Genomic DNA, 19,443 nt, shown 5'->3' with positions numbered 1-19,443 from the left:
TACATGCCCAGCCTATAGACATTATGGAGCACTCCGACGATATCCGGCGCTGCATGGATATACACAAAAAACAACACACACAAAAAAAAATAAATCAGGACGTTAACACAGATGATGCGCTCGCTATCAACTGCCAGTTGTCATGGTGCGAAGGAGAAAGCTTCACACAAAACGTGGGGTTACAATATGAAGAAGAAGTAAACAAAAACTGGCAGTTGGTAGCGAGCGCATCATCTGTGTTAACGTCCTGGTTTAATTCTCTTGTGTGCGTTTTTTTTTTTTTGATAACCATGCAGCGCCGGATGTCGTCGGAGTCGTATAGCCAACTAGCCCGCTCGCAAGTATTACTGATCTTTATGGAGCACTGCCTCGCAGCGTTCAATTTTCACCAAAGGAGTGCATCAAAAACGCTTTGTCGTATACTGAAAATATATTACATGTGCTGTCACTGAAAATATAACTAAAGAAAGTAGCAGTCACTGTCACATATTGCCTTGCAGGGTGATACAGCGCACGCCAAAGTCAGCCCCGATGTCTGGCCCTCATTCGGCGCCCACAAGCCCGCTTGCATGACGCCAATGCAGGGAACCGGTTAGTCCCCGTCAGGCAGAGATGCTTCTGCAGGCTCAGAGCCGTGGTTTTCAGGCACCGCATCTTTTCTTCTCCTGGTAGCTTGACGGCGAAGTATGGATATTTTAGCTCCTTGACAGAGCACACACCCGAAGGGGGAGTCCCGCACAGCGGAACGTATTTCCGGTTGGCGGAACATTTGCGAGCGCAAGCCTCGTGGCTTCTGAAAAGGCCACTGTTCTCCTTGGGGCACTTGCCGGATGGAAAGTCCCAGGGTCGGCATGCCCCGGCCTCGAAGAACCACAGCCGCGTCTTCAGATCCTCGCTGCAAGGCATTAATGGTCAGCAAGGTTAGTCGTGACAGACAGTATGGTGGTCGGCGTGGCTCAATTAGTCGATTTTCTTTATGAATCATCACGATAAGATTTAAGCATCAGCGCTTGTTGTATAGAATAATGGTTGCAAAATGCTTCTGAGCTCCTGTCCGAGTAGCCATTAGATCAGCTAAATTTCCCAACTCGATTGAATACAACAGTCTAAAATAAAAGATGCTTTGTGGCAGAGTCTATCGTGCGGCAATTATTTTCATTTTACATCACTTGCATTCATTCACATTTCCTTTATTCCGCAATCTTTCCGGTATAGAAAAATCTCGAGGACAAAGACTAAAAGCTACTATACAAGCCGGTTGACTAAAGCCCTTGCCCCTTGATGGCAGCGTATAGCGGTAACAAATCATGCAGAAGTGAATTGTTTTGTCCTGTAAAATGGAATCAATGTTTCTACTAACATTAAGACATAATAAATTAAAAATCTCTATTTACAGATCATAAGTAAATGTTCATTTTAGGCCTAGGTTGCTGCACTACTGCTAAAAAAATAAGAGCAATAGTACATGCACATTATTTGCTGTTTACTTATGAACATCTCTATATATTTATGCGCATCATTTACAGTGAGTCCTAAGCTGAAACTGTGTGGCGCTGGTACTTATACACAAAGAAAGTTGCAACGCTGTCGCAGCTGCAAAGCCAAAGCCTCCGAATTATACACTGTACAATCAAAAACACTTTTTGTGCATTGTAATTTAAAGCACCTTTACACCCTGAGTCTTGGGTGTTCGTGTCATTGCAAATCACTTCCTGCATACCAAAGGGGTGCAGCGGTTGGAAAATATGCCTTAGGTTCGTAAGGGTGGGGATATGAGTTCCTGGGTATAAGTGTATAAGGTGCGTAACTTCGTAGCTTTTTATACATGAGCGGCACTTAGCAGACATAACCAAATACCTAACTAAAGCCCCAAAAATAACGTTACACAAGTGCTTTCTAAAAACGAAAGTGAAACAGAAACAACATTTCACCGCCAGGGGGCCGCCGGTGGCTAATCATGCTAGGTAGGTCGAGAAAGAAAATCAGAGTAGGTCGAGAAAGAAAAGTACAAAAAGAAATTTAACACTAGGATCAGCTACATAAACATGCAAGGAGGTAGAAAAAGAGCGAAATGGCTAGAGATAGAACAGCAGTTGAAGGATGACAAAATATTGTGTACGCTGTTTGCGAGACTCATCTCAGGGATCTAGAAGATCCGCCGTTTATAGAAGGCTACGTCTGGGAAGGGTGCAACAGAACGAGAACGGAAAAAAAAGGGTGGAGGGGTAGATACACCAGGGAACAAATTGGCAAAGAATTAAATCATCTTGCAAAGAACATATCTGGGTTTCAGGGACCATTGCCGGCATAAAGACATGGCTAGGGGTAGTTTATTTAGGAACAGGACATCAATGCAGGCAAGAAAACATGGATCTTGTTGAATGCCTCAGTGACGATATGAGCCAGTTTGGAAACGGGGCCAATATTATTTTGCTGGGGGACATGAACGGCCACATCGACGATCTGGATGGATACACGGATTGTAACGGGAAGCTAATGCTAGATTTCTGCGAGCGACACGATCTAGTTATAGTAAATAGAGAAACAAAGTGTGAAGGCCAAATCACGTGGGAATTCCGCAACAGGCAGACAACCGTTGACTATTGTCTAATGTCGCAGGAAATTTATAGCAAGGTCACAAAAATGGAAATAGACGAAGAAGGGGAGTGTAGTCTGGGAAGTGATCATAAACGTATTAGTCTGCAGATGGAGCCCTTGATGAAAAGAGAAATGGAACTTAGACAAAACGTAAACGCAAAATTAAACGACGATCAAATAGCACAGATAGCAGCAGACATAGAGGAAGCAATAGAGAAAAGCCCCATGGAAGACTGGGATTATGAACAGGTAGAACTACTCATAGGGAGTAAAATTCAGGAGGTTAAAGTAGCAAACCGCTGGAATGGAAAGAGGAAGCCACGGAGCTAGTGGAATAAGGAAATCAAGGAAGCTATTGAACAACGACGGGCTGCTTCGAGGGAACACCGAATGGCAAAGAAAGCACAGGCTTCTCAGGAGGAAATCGACCAAAAATGGGAATCATATCGACAAAAGAAACCTCAAGTGCAGGCCCTCGTCCAAAGTAAAATAAGATAGTCCACCGATCGCTGGATGGCTGATATACACGATGCCTCTAGAGGCGGAGCAAGAAAATTCGTGAACCATATAACCTGGCTAGGGAAGAAGAATCAAAGAAAGCAAGATCGGGTTCAAGATAACGAGGGAAATTGTTTAAAGGGAGACAACGCAGTGAACTACATTACATCAGTTATAGCCGAGTCATTTAAGAACGACGATAGGGTAATCTCCGCAAATCAGGAAGCAGCACAAGGTAGCAGAATACAAAGCCCCTTAGAACTGACCAATCTAAACTGGAAAAAGGCAGAAAAAAATATTCCTAAAACCACATCTACAGGAATAGATAGAATTCCGATCAAGCTGATTAATGAACTCGGTCCAAAAAGTAAGGAAACGTTGTTAAAAGCTTTGGAAACAGTCATAACGAATAAGCAAATTCCTGACAGCTGGCGGCAGAGTAAAATGAATTTGATTTATAAAGGGAAAGAAGAAAGGATGCACATAAAATCCTACAGGCCGATCACCGTAACATCTGTAATGTACAGGTTAGCCATGCAGGCGGTGAAATTAAAGGTGCAAGCATGGGTTGAAAGTAACACGATACTCGGAGAACTTCAGAACGGCTTTACAAATGGTAGGCGCTTAGATGATAGTCTGTTCGTGCTTACCCAATGCATCGAAATATCTAGAGTGGAAAATAGACCTTTGTATTTGGCCTTCCTGGACATAAACGGGGCGTACGACAACGTAAGCAGGGAACTCCCGTGGAGCATATTAAAAGAAAAAGGTATCGGTTATGAGATAATAGAGTTCCTACAGGAAATATACCGGGATAACAAAGTAGAAATTACGTGGGAAGGGATAAGAAGTACGGAGGATGTCAAAGTATGCAAAGGATTAAGACAAGGCTGTCCTCTATCACCGGTGCTGTTCATGCTTTATATGATAAACCTGGAACGGAGGATACAGGACAGTAACCTAGGTTTTAACCTGTCATATAGATTAGGTGGAAAGGCGGTAGAGCAGCGCCTCCCCGGTTTGATGGATGCAGACGATATTTTGCTGCTAGCTGAGAGTCTGGAAGAATTGCAAACTCTAGTTAAGTATTGCGGAGACGAAGGGGACGCTCTAGGCTTCATTTTCACCGCAGTTAAGTCGGGTCTGATGATTTTCAACGGCTCAACTGATCAAGGTCTTAAAATACAAGGCCTTGAAATACCTAGAGTAGCAGAATATAAATATTTGGGGGTATGGGTAAACGAAGGATTGGCATACATTGGAAAGCATGAGCAATCACTTAAGGCCAAAGGGCGAAGGAATGCCGGGATAATGAAGCATAAGGCATTGTGGGGATACAATAGGTATGAGGTATTGAGGGGTATTTGGAAAGGAATTATGGTGCCCGGACTTACTTTCAGAAATGCGGTTTTGTGCCTAAAATCAGAGGTACAGTCGACATTAGAAACGAATCAGAGATCTGTTGGACGATTAGCACTAGGTGCCCACGGCAAAACTACAAATGAGGCGGTACAGGGAGATATGGGCTGGGCATCTTTCGAAGTACGGGAAGCTCAGAGTAAAATATTATATGAGGAACGCCTGAGTAAATTGGACAGTAACAGATGGACAGCTAAGGTATTTAAATACCTGTACCTAAAAAGCGTTGACTCACAATGGAGGAAAAGAACTAGGAAACTAACTAGTAAGTATGCTAGTAGCAAGGACGGAGAAATAAAGAGCATTAAGCAACAGGTGAAAAACACAGAAGGTAAAAACTGGATAAATTCGATGGAAAAAAAAACAGAGTGTGGAATTATACCGAAAGTCGAAAATTCAGATCAGGAAGGAAGATTTGTTTGATAACTCAAGAGGCAGTGCCCTACTTTTTGAAGCTAGATCAGGGTGCCTTAGAACACGAAGCTACAAAAAGAAGTTTAACGATGGAGATGACGCACGTGCTGTATGTGGAAACTCCAGTGAAACAATGGACCATATTATACTCGAATGCAATGGTATCCATCCGGAATTTGATGCAGGCGCAATCACTGTTCCTGAAGCTCTGAGGTTTAGAGATAACAGTGGCCGGGTGAATAAACCGGCGGTAGAAACTAGCAAAAAACGGCTGGAAGATTGGTGGCTTAAAAGCAGAGAAGTGACATAATGCTAGTAATGTAGGAGCAAAATTTAATAAATAGAATGATGGTTTAGTAATCATTCTAAATCAATATTTAAGATATATGGAGAAAAATGAGCATGATAGCTACTGCTACCACCCCGTTTCAAAGGGGACGCTCCTATATTCCATCCATTCCATCCATCCATGCTACCTTACTCTTAAAATTTCACAATGAGGCCGTTTCCACGGTGGAGTGCGCTTCGATCAAATTTTTACGATTACTAAATGTGCTTCTTCAATAGTTTACCGTCGTGAAATGCGCAGCGTTTCGCGTGCATATCTATTACAAAAGTGCGTACGTTTGTGAAGTGCCGTCTACAGGTAGAGTTTAATGCAAACGGGCCTTTATCGAGCTAGGTTATTTATTCCACTGTAAGAGCATTGCCACGGTCGTATTTTCCCTTTTATACTGTTGCAGTATAGTTTTACTGAACAACGCACGAGTGATGATGCAGAATAAGCAGTTTGCGGTCAGGCATGTCATATAAGAAAGGATGGCGAATGACTGCATAGAAAAATGAGTCACTTCCTCCCCAAGCCGATGTCTGCACCTACTGCAAACATGTCTAAAAAATAAGGGAAATTACAGAAATAAATTTTAAGCCTTTGTGATGGCGAGGAATATATTGGTTCACTTAACGAGAAGCACGAAACCTAAAATTTACGGAACAGTTGCAGCGCATCTTGTTGAATGCCAAGAACTCGGCGACATGTCAGTTTCGAGAAAAGTCATAACCACTTGTTTCCTGGCATTATAGCGCAATATCCTTTTCATTCCTGTCAGAGTAGAAAGGTGAGCTTGAATGCTGAAACCGTAACTTGATACGTCATACTGCGTAGAAATACTTGAAATACTTTGTTGAAGTGTAAAAACACATGTGCTAACACCCAAATTTATGGGTGTTTTCATGTGCTTTACCTGCATGAAGACTGAACATATTCATTAATACAAGGCTCGAGGGAACGAAGTGGTAAAAATGCAACATCCAAAATTCTTGAGAAATAGAAGCAAATGTAACATTCTTGACCCTAATTCTTCTGTTGGGCTCGGTTGGTTCATACGCAGCAAAAGAAAGAGCATCAAAACAGAAAAGCGCATAGTGAATTATATATTACACATGCTGTACGTTCTTTATCTTATAGTGACCCATCAGTTGGTAGGCTGTTTTCCTCATTTTATTTGCTTCGATGTTGTGTTTCTGTTCGGCCGGTGCAGGGTACACTTCATAATGCGTGGGAATTGTTTAAAGCCTGCAATTGAGCTAGCCGTGAATATTTTGGTGGTTACGAGTGCTCCCCCAGTGCCTTCAAGAAAATATTTCAAGCATGTGATAGTAGCCTATATTATTCATTTAATTTTCAGTTGTAATATGTTTCGCAGTTGGTGATGTGAGGATAAACGCTGCACCAACCGGAGTGACATAAGAAAGATAGACTCGCCCATTTTAAATGGTAGAAAGAAGCGACTGCTTACATCGTCTATTCAGCTACTCATTCGGTTCCAAGAAAACAGTGTGTACTAGGATAATATCCTTGATTTCTCCTATATGTTGGCCCCCTGTTACTGGACTTCCGACTTTTTTTAAAATGATACTGGAATCAGTGCGGCCCCAGCACCTCTCAAGAGCTTTGTCCAGTGTTGGACACCGGCAGCACACTCAGTATTGTAAAGCTAATATCGGCGTTTTTTCCGTCGTACCAGTGCAACCAGTGTCTGACCCATCACAGCTTCAGTAAATATCGCAGGTTGCCAGCGTACCCAGCAATTATGAGTGCAAAATACATGCTGCATTCACACTTGAAGATGCCGGGAGGTGCTGGTTTTTCATTAATTTCATTAAATTGTTATGTGCAGTAAATTTGGTAGAAGGAAAGAAGATGACTATACACTATGGAAGAGCAATAAACAAGGGTTGAGGGTGTGAGCCTGAGTTCGCAAGCCGACCCAACATTTTGACAAATAAACTTGTCTTCATCTGTGTAGCGCCATCACGTGGGAGGGTAGGGTTAAATACGTTTTTGTTTCCAACGAAGAAAAGCCAGGGAGTGAGCGGGTGGGGAAGAAAGAAGTAGGGCAAGGAGTGAAAGAATGTTTCTTGCCTATGAATTTCTGAGCCTGGAAGGCGCGATCCTCTGGCCTCAAAAAGGAAATAAAAAGCAGCAGCAGCAGCAGCAGCAGCAGCAGCAGGAAACCAGGAAAAAAATTTGGGGGGAAGAGTGTACACGTGCTGTGAACAAACTCTACAATTAATGCTATATGGGAATGTTCTCTGGACTAGTTATGGTGCAGAGGGATTATATTTTGAGGGACTGTAATATTTATTTCTAGGTATTTATTCCTGTTGGTTCCAGTGTTCTAAATTTATGCATTAGATATGCCTTCCTATATTTTCAGCCCTTGAAGATTTAAAGCTCACTGGAGAATAAATAATTATTTTTTTCGAACTTATGGTCTTTGTGATTGAAATGCTGAGAAACTGCTTTCGGGAGGTTTTTGCCTGTGTCTGCCCTATGACTATTTAGCCTTATTTTCATTGATTGCTCTGTCTCTCCAATGTACTGTTTAGAGTTTTTCCTGCTGCGGCAACTTTTATTTTCTTAATCACGCTAATCACCGCTTCCAGGCTTTGAAATTATACCGAAGAAACATTCCTTCATTCCTTGCCCTAGTTCTTTCCCCCTCCCTGACGTTTCTTCTTTAGGAGTAAAAGCATATTTAAACCCTTGCCAGTGATGATTGCGCTGCACAGACGAAGACAAGTCCACTTGTCGAAATGCTGTCTTGGCTTGAGAACTGCGGCTCCATCCACCCTTGTTCAGGGCTCTTTCATACCAGGCAGTACTTCGGCATTTTGCCCTACATTACATGTCTGAAATAATGCGTTTTTACCTATGATTTTAAACAATGAAATAAAAAGTCATGGACAGCAAGAAATTTTCTATCAAAAGGTGCTTTTCAAGAGGTAGAAATAGCGTGCCCCTTTTTATTCGACAAAATAGAAACCGACATAATTTAAGTATACCATGTGACAGCATGTACTGTGCATCCAAAAGTAGTGGCCTTACAGTGCTCTCATTCATTGCTTGGTCAAGAACTACCAGCTTCACGCCTTCTGCATCACCCATGGCAGTACTTTATGTTGCTGCTGGTTCTGAGATAACTACCAGCGCTAGCAAAATAGGTGCTTTTCCAGTGCACAGGTGCACATAAAAAACCATTTTTATAGCCTAAATGCACAACAGGGCAACTGTAGATTTGCCTTTTGACATACACAGTGCATATTTACTTAGCTGCTTTTTTATGAACTGATTCACGCAATTGTATGCAGGAACCGGAAGGAAAGACCGCCACACTATGCATTGTGAACTCTGTGAGCAGCACAGCAGAAGTTGAAGAGCTGTTTCTCTCGTGGAGCTGCAGCAACTGCTTCGAGGGATCGACACAACAGAGGACATTGTTCCCATATTAGGAGCTTACTAGCTACCAACCTGCATATGTCATGGAACTGGATAATTTGTACGGCTTATTAGAGCAGCTCTTTTTAGGTGTTCCTGTATCCAACCCAAGGTGCACTGCTTGTATGTTTATTTCATTGCAAAAGGCTGCCATTTCTGCAAGTACTGAATAAAAAACGCAGTTTCATTCTATGTGAAGCTATGCCATTTTTTGTGACATGTTCATGTGAATTTCAGAAAATATTTATTGATACTGGCACGGGCATTGTAGATGTCATAGTAATTACATGCAGCTTCAGCGTGGTGGCTTCATGTGCTGGTTTGGCATCACAGATGGCTGCCAGGTGTACTATCGGGCCTAATTTCAAATGTGCACACATGAAAAGCATTAGAGAATGCAAAGTGGCAAATGTAAAACCTAATAAAGTAACGTAATATATTGCCACAAACTACAGGAAGTATAACCTGTATATTTCAACAATATGGAGGTTATACGGACAGCTTTTTTTAAACGGTGTTAGAATTAAGACTGTTTCTTGCAACCTACGGTGCGTTCTACAGCTTATCAAAGCATCCCGGTGCATTGGCTTTGTAGAAAGTGTTACGACAAACGAATCACTGTCTTTGAGAGTGTACTGGCACTTGGAAGACAATTTTCTTAGAGGGTGTAAGGGTGTTAATTATAGACATGTGAAAACAGGTGTTTTTGTTTTTACACTGTACATAGCGAAGAACTAATTATGAGGCTCACTGCCACTCCAGAGTGGCAGTAAGCCTCGGAATTTCAGGATGCCCTGGCTGACTTCACATGGAAACTGACTTCAACTGCTGTACTCGATAGTTTTTAGTCTAAAAACCCTAACCGGAGGCTTAGAGCAATATCGTCTAACATTTACATGTCGAAGAAGGATAAGAAGAATAGAACGTAATGATCAAACAAAGAAACAAAAGCGATGAAACTAGATATAAAGATAAACGATAGCGATATCGTCATAACTAACTTATGACACGAGTGTCATATGACCAAGTGCAACTTTCTAAATGGCTTACTTAGTACATCGCAACTTGTACCCACTTTTCCAATTACGTACTTTTGACATTGTTCTCTTTTCTTTCAAAATGTCCTACAACAACTCCTATAATGTTCCAGTGTAATGGGATAGCAGTATTTGTAAATAGAAATAAACAAGAAATTGATTTCATTAAATCGTATGGCCAAGTATGACCTACAAGTGGTGCAATATATCGTAACTAAACATTGTTGACGTCGCCAAAGTCACGTAATCAAGACGACTTGCAAATATGGTGCGCTATGTCGTAAGTAGAATTTAATGACATACTAGTCATATGACTAAGTACGAATTGCAATGTGCTGTAGCACGTCGTAACAAGAAATTGATGGCCTTATGAAAGTGACCGATCGAGATTACTGCAAAAGTGGTATAGTATGTCGATAAAAACTGCGATTGTGCACTGTGAATGTCGCAAGCATTCCCTCAAATTTTCGCAGTATAGACTATACTGCTTCTATGCAATCTTGTCTACTATAAGGCGTCCCTGTGTGAACAACAGCTAACAAAATCCTCCTCAAGCATGAAAGCTGATCACCCTGCTTACTCCATTCAAGACGGAGGACATCCTAAAGATAACGTGACACGGCGAGAAGTGACGACTTTTCTTTGTGGACTGAACCCATAAAATAAAGTTGCCAACAGTTAAACAACACACTGACCTCGTGAACCAACTCCATGCCACACTGCTCACCTCCAAAATGACGACCCTGAAATGATATTTTTTAGCGCTTCTTTAGCGCTAGCGGCAGAGTTTACCGGTCAGTGCAGATCCTTCAGTCGAGACCTACACGCACGCACACACAATGTATATATGCTGATGTATCTTGTCGTACCTCCCGCACAGAGAAAAGAGCGGACGGTCCAGGCATCTGCCCGAAGGACGCCGGGCGTCCACGCAGCTCCGCTCGCAGCTTGTCCTGGAAGCGAACCGGTTGGGACTGCGGTTGCACACCTCCACTCCGTACGAAGTGGCAGCCGTCGCGCATGAGTTCGCCGCCCGGTCAAAGTAGAACTCGCGCAGGGGTCTCAGGCAGTACGTGTAGAACACTGTGCCACAGAGGTGGTGCTCCTTTACGAGTAGACAAAAAGAAAGGATACAGCAATGATATGAGCTTGTTGCTGCTTAGCCTTTAGCATGACCGTTATTTCGCCATTTGCTCCCACCTCCTCAAATAGGTTCTTAAATGCTTGCAATTATAGACTTTTGACTGAACACCTCTTTTTGGGCTAGTTGGTGCATGCTTGAACTGGTGAACAATACTGCTCCAACCATGCAAACCACAAGGACGAAGACGAGACACTTGCGCTATGTCTCGTCTTCGTGCTTCCTTGCGGTTTGCATGGTTGGAGCAGTATTGTTCACCAGTTCAAGACTTTCATTTCACTTCATCTACCTTAATGGCCCGATAAGGGCATTTTAATTATATAATGAAGTTTATATCGATTGTGATAGCAAGTGCGGTGGTTTATGCACACTACTGAACTGTTGTGAAACGCGAGGATAAGAGCGCACCCGCAGTCACGGAAACGTTAGGGCAATAGTTACGCACTTTTTGCAGTTAGAGCATTCATGACCATGGATTCTCACGATGATGCGTGAGAAAGCTTACGTGAGGGAGAAAAACAAGACCACGCGGCAACCATTCCAAGAAGCTACCTTTCTGTCGACAGGCCTAATCAATGCCAACGCCTGACAGCCTTGTTTTAAGTTCTGGGAAGTTAACGAGTTGCTTAATCGAATTTCGCAATGAATTTTGCGAGCTAGTTCAATAAAAAAAATATTCATTCATCTCAAAAATTCGTGACGCTGTGATGCTCATGAAATCACATAATAGTATTCCTTTAAACCGGCAAAACGTTCGGCTTTCCCTAGAGGCCAGTAAGACAATTTTAAGATAGCAAAGAAAATAGGTCATTTTTCACTATATCTATGTGTACTATATCACTGTGCATTGGGAGAGGATTCCTTTAGTATAAATTACCGCGGCTTATAAATTCGCTAGAAACTCTGCAACGCACCATTTCAGTTACTTGTGTAGGGAAAAAAAGAATAGTTTTGTTAGTTATTTATGTTGCAGGAGAGTCGCGTTCCTATTGCAGCAGCCACATTGCCAGTCCATAATCTTTACTATGATACTACTATATTTATATAACGATTATAATATGAGACATTAAGCAATAAATATCTCAGCTACCCCAGTGAGCTTCGTAATTCCTTGGCACACCGACTGTAGTACGCTTCGAGCAATTTTGTTGAAGCTGTGCGCGCTGTACGTATAGATAAAATAGTTCATAAGCGTGGAGACTGGGTACCAATTTGGTAAACAAATGACTCGAAGTACTTAGCAATCTGTGACTAGCATATGTGCTTACGTCAAGGAGCCAATAAAAATCATAAATAGCGTGTTGCGTGTAGAAGCAAGGACGGCCGAAATTTTATGCTCTGTTCTGGTATCTCCAATGATCGCAACTATTTTTTTCTTTATTGCCTGGTCTTCACACATTGCATTTCACAAGAACAAAATCAACAAAAATCACACAAATGCTATTTACATATGGCACACTAAAATTCACGCATGATCGCGACTTACCAATAAATCAAACAACAAGCTCTGAATTTCATCACCTGGTCGTGTATAAAAAATTGGCTATGGTTCAGCTTCGGTTAAACCTAGTGTGAAGCTACAGCTCCGGCCGAGGCGCGCAGCGTGCTTCTCTATGTGGTCGAGATTGACGTCAGCGATCATGTGTCTCGCCACGCAGCTGCTCACGCACTGAGCTACTTGCCACGTCAGTTGACCTCTGACCTTGTCTTTTGGTGAGAACATAGCTACCCAGAGTGGTTTTGGCTTAAGTTCCAACTTGACCTCGAAGCTGTTTGAAGGTCATCGGATGCACACGGTGACCTTGGCTTTACTTCGCGAAGTGATTTATAGATTCAAAATGTTTTTCCAATATGTGCCGCCTCACTATACATCAGATGAATCTAGAACGTCTATACAAGCTGGAAATAAAGCGAAGTCATGCAGTTTACTTGCTTTCTATGACTGTAGTGAACTAATACTGATTGAAAAATTCTTTCCTAAAAGTGGGAACATATGGGGATAGAGGAAGGAATGCTAAAACGTCTCAATCGCCTTCTGCTGAATTTTTAGCCACGCGAAATCGGTCTCGGAGTCTGAACTCCTCAGTTATATGAAACTCGGATATAAGAAGACTTCATAGCCCCCGCCCCCCGCTGCTGTAGTGTGTGTCCGGACACTGAATAATTAGTTTCCATGTGCAACCGCTTAATATCAGAGTCAAGTGTGCAGTCAGGTTATGTAGTGAGGGCTGCCATTGGGCATAATGCAGGAGTGGAGGCCACGTTAGCGTCTTCTTCAAAAACTTTTCAAAAAACAGCAGGGTAAACATTTAACTTTGGTAAATATTTCACTTCTTTTTTTGCCGCTGTCTTCCTAGCTGGCGGTAGAAAAAAATATTGATACATCACTCAAAGTAGTATAAGTTTTCATTGCAAACAATAATTTATTATGGTTAAATATTAAACATTATCAAGCACGTCAAACTTCAACTGCTCTTGTCTGTACCTCTGCTGCAACCATTGCAAAGAATTTTAAATTAGTACGGAAGACACTATAAGTGGCAAACTTTCCGATCAAGGTATACGCTGTATCAATTTTCAGAGGTCTTCAGAGGATAGAGCTACAGCAAAGGAAAAGTACGCCGATATTCCGTCTCACCTCCTCCGATATTTCATCACTTGGTGGCTGTCTTAATAGAACCGTCGGTGAGTGCCCCTCCTCCACATCGCCTCCAGTGGTCGCCTCCGTCTTGTCCACTAGCGTCGTTTTCACCACGGTGAAATTTTTCGATGCCGTCAAACGGCGGATAGCAGAGGACGCAGCGCGGAGCAGGCCGGTGCGGACTGTGCGAGATGTAGAACCGGGCAGCGTCTTGGCCTTCGGTGATGGCGTCGGGTTGTTGCGCAAGACACCTGCAAAGCGTTAAAGGTGAAATACTGCCGCGAGTAAAAAATGTTAGTAAATGTGAACAGCGACCAGAGTTGTGATATCTCCCCACGTTGTTCTGGGCCTGTTCCCAATATTGCAGACCAGGGGGCCACGGCCGGAAATAACCTAGACCAATCGTTCCACCGCCGTAGCTTCGAACAGTCGGCCTTACGTCACTGTACATGTGATATTTCTTTTGGCTCAGTCAATAAGAGCAATTATGTCTTCTTTTTTGTTGCTTTTATTTCCGCATTTAAAAAAAATGGAAAGATAAAGAACGAGGCAGAAAACTTTTTCTGTGCTGTTACAGTTCGGTAAGCGCCTTAATACTGAAGAATGCGAAAGGCGGGCACTGGGAGCGGCCGCAGCGCTACACGCTGTCAGTCCGGCAATCCGGTAATCAACTACTCGCGACTGTACGTAGTTCGTCTCTATGTAATCTATGCATTTGAGCCGTAGTCGCTGGTCAGGCCAATAATGGCTGATGTCACGTTTTCTTGTTGTAAAAGCGACAAGCCTTTAATTATTATTTATGAAGTTAGTACCGTTGCTCCTCCTTTGAAATGTAATATCTCGTTCTCATGGGATTTGCAGCACAAATATCGGGCGACATAAAAGTTATCACACTTTGTGCTGAGTCCCACATCGAAGCCACATGGCGCCGTCTGTCGATCATGTCTAGAAGAGTTATCGGGCAACAACACTTTCACCACGAATTTGTTCAGCTACATTAGCTCACGCAACTCCCCACAACATTTTTCTGTTCGCTCTGCAGAATCCTGATACGAGCACACCGGCACAAAAACAACGGCCATCATTATCTCTTACAGCTTACTGTACATGCATATGAGAATACCGTACACTGAATAACAGGCTACGTAAGATGGTTGGTAGGCTCTCCATATGTTATCCAAATAACCTTCCAAAATGGAGAAGATGAATAACAAGCAGAAGTTCGTGAACCAGAACATAGGAGCAGTAGAATAGATCATCCTTTACGAGCAATCACTCCCAAGCTTTTTTTCTTCTGTTGCAGCAGCACCCGTCGACATATGCACGTACAGTTTTTTTTTTCCTTAATTCTTCAGATGAACTACATATCGCAACATGCAACGTTAAACTGATACCTGATTGAAGCTAGCTAGTGCATTTGTAACGATGTTCCGCCAACCAGTATAACAATTATGTTGTCCTACTGAAACTATACAATTCCTTGTAGCTTGGCCACGGCTTCCATTTTATCGACGCCAACAGAATTAATAATGATTGTCATCATGATTAGCTTATGTGGCGCAATGGCAACTGCGGCCGAGGAGAGTCATGACAAAAGGTTGTTTTTTTTTATTATTATTATTTACAGAAAGTGGAGTCGCATACCCATTTACCAGTCAATTCACCCCAATCTTGATTATATCTATAGCGTAATCGGTGGGTGCCCGTTGGCACTGGGAATCTAATCTCGCACCTTCCACATGTGAGGCGCGTGCGCAAACAAACCACTGGGCAACAGCTGCGATCACCCACGAATGGAGCTAAACCTTTCAAATTTCAGGCAGTGAAATATAAAGCAGGCAGGTTCAGACTTCGTCAACATTTCTACCGTGCAACCATTCAGTGATAGGAAACAGCCAAGGGCGCCCAAGAACTTTTTGCAAAGAGAAAGGGGGGGGGGGGGGGGGGGGGTTACCGCCCGAAAGCCGCCGGAGTGCGTAGAGAAGGGAGAATGGTGGGGTAGGTTAGTACCAAAATTCGCCTAATATACAGTCTGAAGTCCGCATTTGACAGAAAAATTATAAACAGGACCAGCGTTGGAGAAGCATTGAATTTTGTTATTGAACAAAAAAAACACGAAATTCAAAATGTTACCACTTCGTGAAGACAAGTCAGTCTCGGAGCGTGCAGGTTCTCGACCCACGTGTTCTGACGACCAGCACACCAGACAATATGCTCATCAATATGTTAATGTAGTCTACATGTTAATATAGTCTACATGTTAATGTAGACTACATTATTGTTAATGTAGTTCTACAGTACAGGTGGTAACTGGCAAGGCCATAGCCACCTCAATGGCTTTTGCCAAAGCGGTGAAGGATGCCCTGGCCTGAAGCAAAAGCACAGAGTAAGTTACATCTGACGACTCCCCAGATTCCGTGCACCACATCTAGTACCATGCCATACACTCTTCCTTGAATTTTTCGATGCAGTAAAAGCCTTGGAGTTCTTCAACGGGGAAAACAACTCAACACAGTACAAATGCTTAATTTTTGCTGCACGCAGCTGGAGAAGTTAGAAGCTCTTCGCAATGCTTTCAAAAATCGGCAAGCCAAAGAAGCAGTGAGACTGCAAGCAGGGCGTATATATTACCACGCGATAGTATTATTTCGGAGACTGAATCCCGAAGTTGTCTCGGTGGGCCTGGCGACAGGCTTACCTTGGTAGACAGATCAACACGTTCAAGCGATTGGCTGCCTTGCTTGCAGAGTTCATGATCTCAGGAACTGTTCTTGGGCGTTAGTCCGGTGCACCGCTTTTGTAACGAGAGCTTCATTGGCCGCAAAGTCTCATTTTCGCTGTGGCGGTGGCCGCGCGGTGTTCGCGCACCACTCCTTGCGGCGTTGCCTAGCAACCACTGTCATCTGGCATAACGTCAGAGGATAGTGGCGCGAACAAAGAGAACAACGCCTTGCCAAGCGGAGACGGCAAGATTCAGAGTGCAATGATTAATAATAATAATAATAATAATAATAATAATAATAATAATAATAATAATAATAATAATAATAATAATAATAATAATAATGTTTTAATATCAAGATCATCTGTCATCTGATAATGAACCCATTCTGTTAAGAAGGAGCAACCGGGAAAGGCTATGACATGTGGTCTCGTTGTCCCACGAACCATCGAAGAATCAGTGTCTGACCTTGCCATCTGGTAGCTACCACTTGCCAGCGTCACGCACGTGATTTTCTACTTGAAACGCCGATCCCGGATTCCTGAATAACAAAACTTCAACCCTACCGCGTTAAAACTGAAACGCTCGAAAGGAGGCCAACAGAGTAGTAATCATAACAACAAAAGGAGTGTGCGCTTCATTCTCTGCGTCATTCGTTTTGGTTTCGTTTTTACGTCTAACGCCATTCTCAAGGAGCAGCTCACCTTTGGTCTGTACCGCTGCTACTGTCAAGCGACGTGGTGTCGACGCGGCGGAGGCCGGGATCAGCTGAACCAACACCACTGTCGCGGTGAGCGCAAACAGAGCGGTGAGGAGGACAGTCACCGCGTAGCACACGCTCCAACCCAGCGACACGTCCGACTCGTCCTTCCCCTCGCAGTCGGAGGAGGAGGAAACGGAGGGAGGTGTCCACTGCTGCGTGGGCCGCTTTTCCTGCTGCGACAACGCAGGCACGCACCGCAGCCCGGCGTACCTGCCAGGAAAGGCGGCGATCTGACTGGATTCAAACTGAGTTGGACTGTATCAAGTTGGGCTGTTGTTGTCGCGACTGTAGGAAAGTGGAAAATGCTCAGGCTCGCCAACTGGCTCTAGTTGGTGGGTCACCACCGCTGCCTCATGCGGACAAAGAAAGAAAGAAAGAAAGAAAGAAAGAAAGAAAGAAAGAAAGAAAGAAAGAAAGAAAGAAAGAAAGAAAGAAAGAAAGAAAGAAAGAAAGAAAGAAAGAAAGAAAGAAAGAAAGAAAGAAAGAAAGAAAGAAAGAAAGAAAGAAAGAAAGAAAGAAAGAAAGAAAGAAAGAAAGAAAGAAAGAAAGAAAGACGCGTCGCAACAGCCGTCGTTCGCCACCAAAGCAGCGGTAAGTGCAACGACGGCATGCACAAGACATGGTCTGGTGGCAAGGACCTTCCGCAGCAAAGAGCAAAGGTCCATAGGTACCAGCGCTGGCAACAGCCGGCCCCACCCTAATTCTGCGTACTTATTCGATAAAGCATCTCAATCAAACGCTCCAATTAGTTAGTAATCAAAACCGTTGAGACGATACGAGAACCATAGAAAAACCGTCACTACCACTTCGTCACCCAACTTAAAGTTCGGATGGCTACGTTTTTTTTTTCTTTTCCTTTAGTGCAATATAGAGCGGCTGCACAATAATGAACAGTAGCGACTATATTTCTGGTTTTTCTCTCCACTAAACGTCGCAGTATGGTGTTAGTACGAAACCGTCAAAAGCAGTTTCTGGGCAACTGAATTTGCGGTAATGCTCATGAGAGGCAAACTTGTGAATTTGTAGAACTCCGTGTTGCGTGACTATAGTTACCCTGCTGTCTTGTTTAATTATGTTCTGCATTGGTGGTTATGTCAGGTGAGGTCTTCATTAAAATACTGTGCACTAGTCTTCATCTTATTTTCTTCGCCGTTAGTGCACAGTTGCTTCGCTTTGAGCTCACCTGCTGGACGTTGGGAGCAGCGCGGATCCGTAGCCCAACCGCTCGGCTCCCAACTTGGCGCGTCGCTGGACGGCCGGATGGCAGCCTTCCAGGAACCGATGCCACGAGGACAGTATCTCGTCAGTGTCCTGCGAAAGCGTCGTTGACGACGTCGGTGGCGTGCTGGTGACGGTGCTGCTGTTCGAGCTTCGACCACTGCGCGCACGATCCATGGGGTCCTCGATATACCACGGAAGGTCGATGGCCGGAACGCGAAAATGTCTGTTTCGCTTCTTTCTCGTCCGTTTTGTTGAATGGTGTCTTCTTCTCCCTCGTTGTAATGGCACATACCCACATTGGGGGATTGGCCAGAATTCGTTGCAGGTGACATAATATTTTTGATCATGTCGCACGATCGCACCATTTTGCCAGGTTTCGTCTTCTGCGGTGTCAGTCTGCGAACAGATCATTATTTACCATGCCTCGCTTTCCAGTGGTACTTAAGTGCAATTTCAGATCTCTGAGTAGAAGCTTTACTCCAAATAAAATAAAATATAAGAAAAGAAGCGTCAAGTCATAGGACCCTCGCATATACGTTATTCGTGCAGTTAAACGAAAGTACAATACGCCGCGAGATCGACCTAGAGGTGGCACCACCGTTGCTGCCATAGTGTAGATCGGCAGCCGGCGGCGCTCGCAGAAACGAACGCGGCGTATATGTCTGCTTCTAAGATTACGACGAATTTATTGGCGATGAAAACGTGCTTTCTGCAATGCATTAGCGATTGAGAGTGTTCCAATATTGCAGACAAGAATACGTGGATTTCGCCAATGCAGCAAAAGAAAAAGAAAAAGAAGATGCAAGCATACTTAAAAAATAAAAAGAAAAAGAAAAAAATTCTTTGCTACCCAATTCTTGGCCGATCCCCGTCTGTGGGTATGTGCCATACGTTATTTGGACAACAACAACAACAACAAGGCACGCAACCACCCGTCTTTTAGATTTACTGGCATCGTTTTGCACGCTTTTTGCGTTGTACGGCGCTCACAGGCCTGATACTCGGGCCTGAACATGACATAACTTATCGCCTTTTCAACAGTATGAGCATGTCGTACACGAGTGAGGCAGGCAAATTTAGTGTCAAGCCCACGAAGATACAAGGTTCGTTCTCTGACCTGTAGTACTTTAGAATGAATTGAGGCAGCCTGGCTCATAATATCGTACTTGACTCGGGAATTAAGGAGGGTAAATGAAGCACTGTCAGCT

At 43.5% G+C, this 19,443-nt stretch overlaps 1 protein-coding gene across 1 annotated transcript; it reads right to left on the bottom strand.

Annotated features, from left to right (window-relative positions):
- Positions 1–340: 340 nt before the first annotated feature.
- Positions 341–18,409, bottom strand: LOC146188547 (uncharacterized). The gene is made up of 5 exons (XM_084605069.1): positions 18,198–18,409; positions 16,956–17,224; positions 13,527–13,780; positions 10,617–10,852; positions 341–895 (listed from the first exon to the last, which is right to left on the bottom strand). Exons 1-5 carry the CDS (start codon positions 18,407–18,409, stop codon positions 523–525), a joined length of 1,344 nt encoding a protein of 447 aa, XP_084461195.1. The 3' UTR covers positions 341–522.
- Between the last annotated feature and the right edge of the window lie 1,034 nt (positions 18,410–19,443).

Source organism: Amblyomma maculatum, chromosome 5 (assembly GCF_055883805.1).
Source record: "Amblyomma maculatum isolate TAMU_Amacu chromosome 5, ASM5588380v1, whole genome shotgun sequence".
NCBI lineage: Eukaryota > Metazoa > Arthropoda > Arachnida > Ixodida > Ixodidae > Amblyomma > Amblyomma maculatum.
The sequence above is the reverse complement of the archived record's forward strand: the minus strand, read 5'-3'. Positions and strand labels throughout refer to the sequence as shown.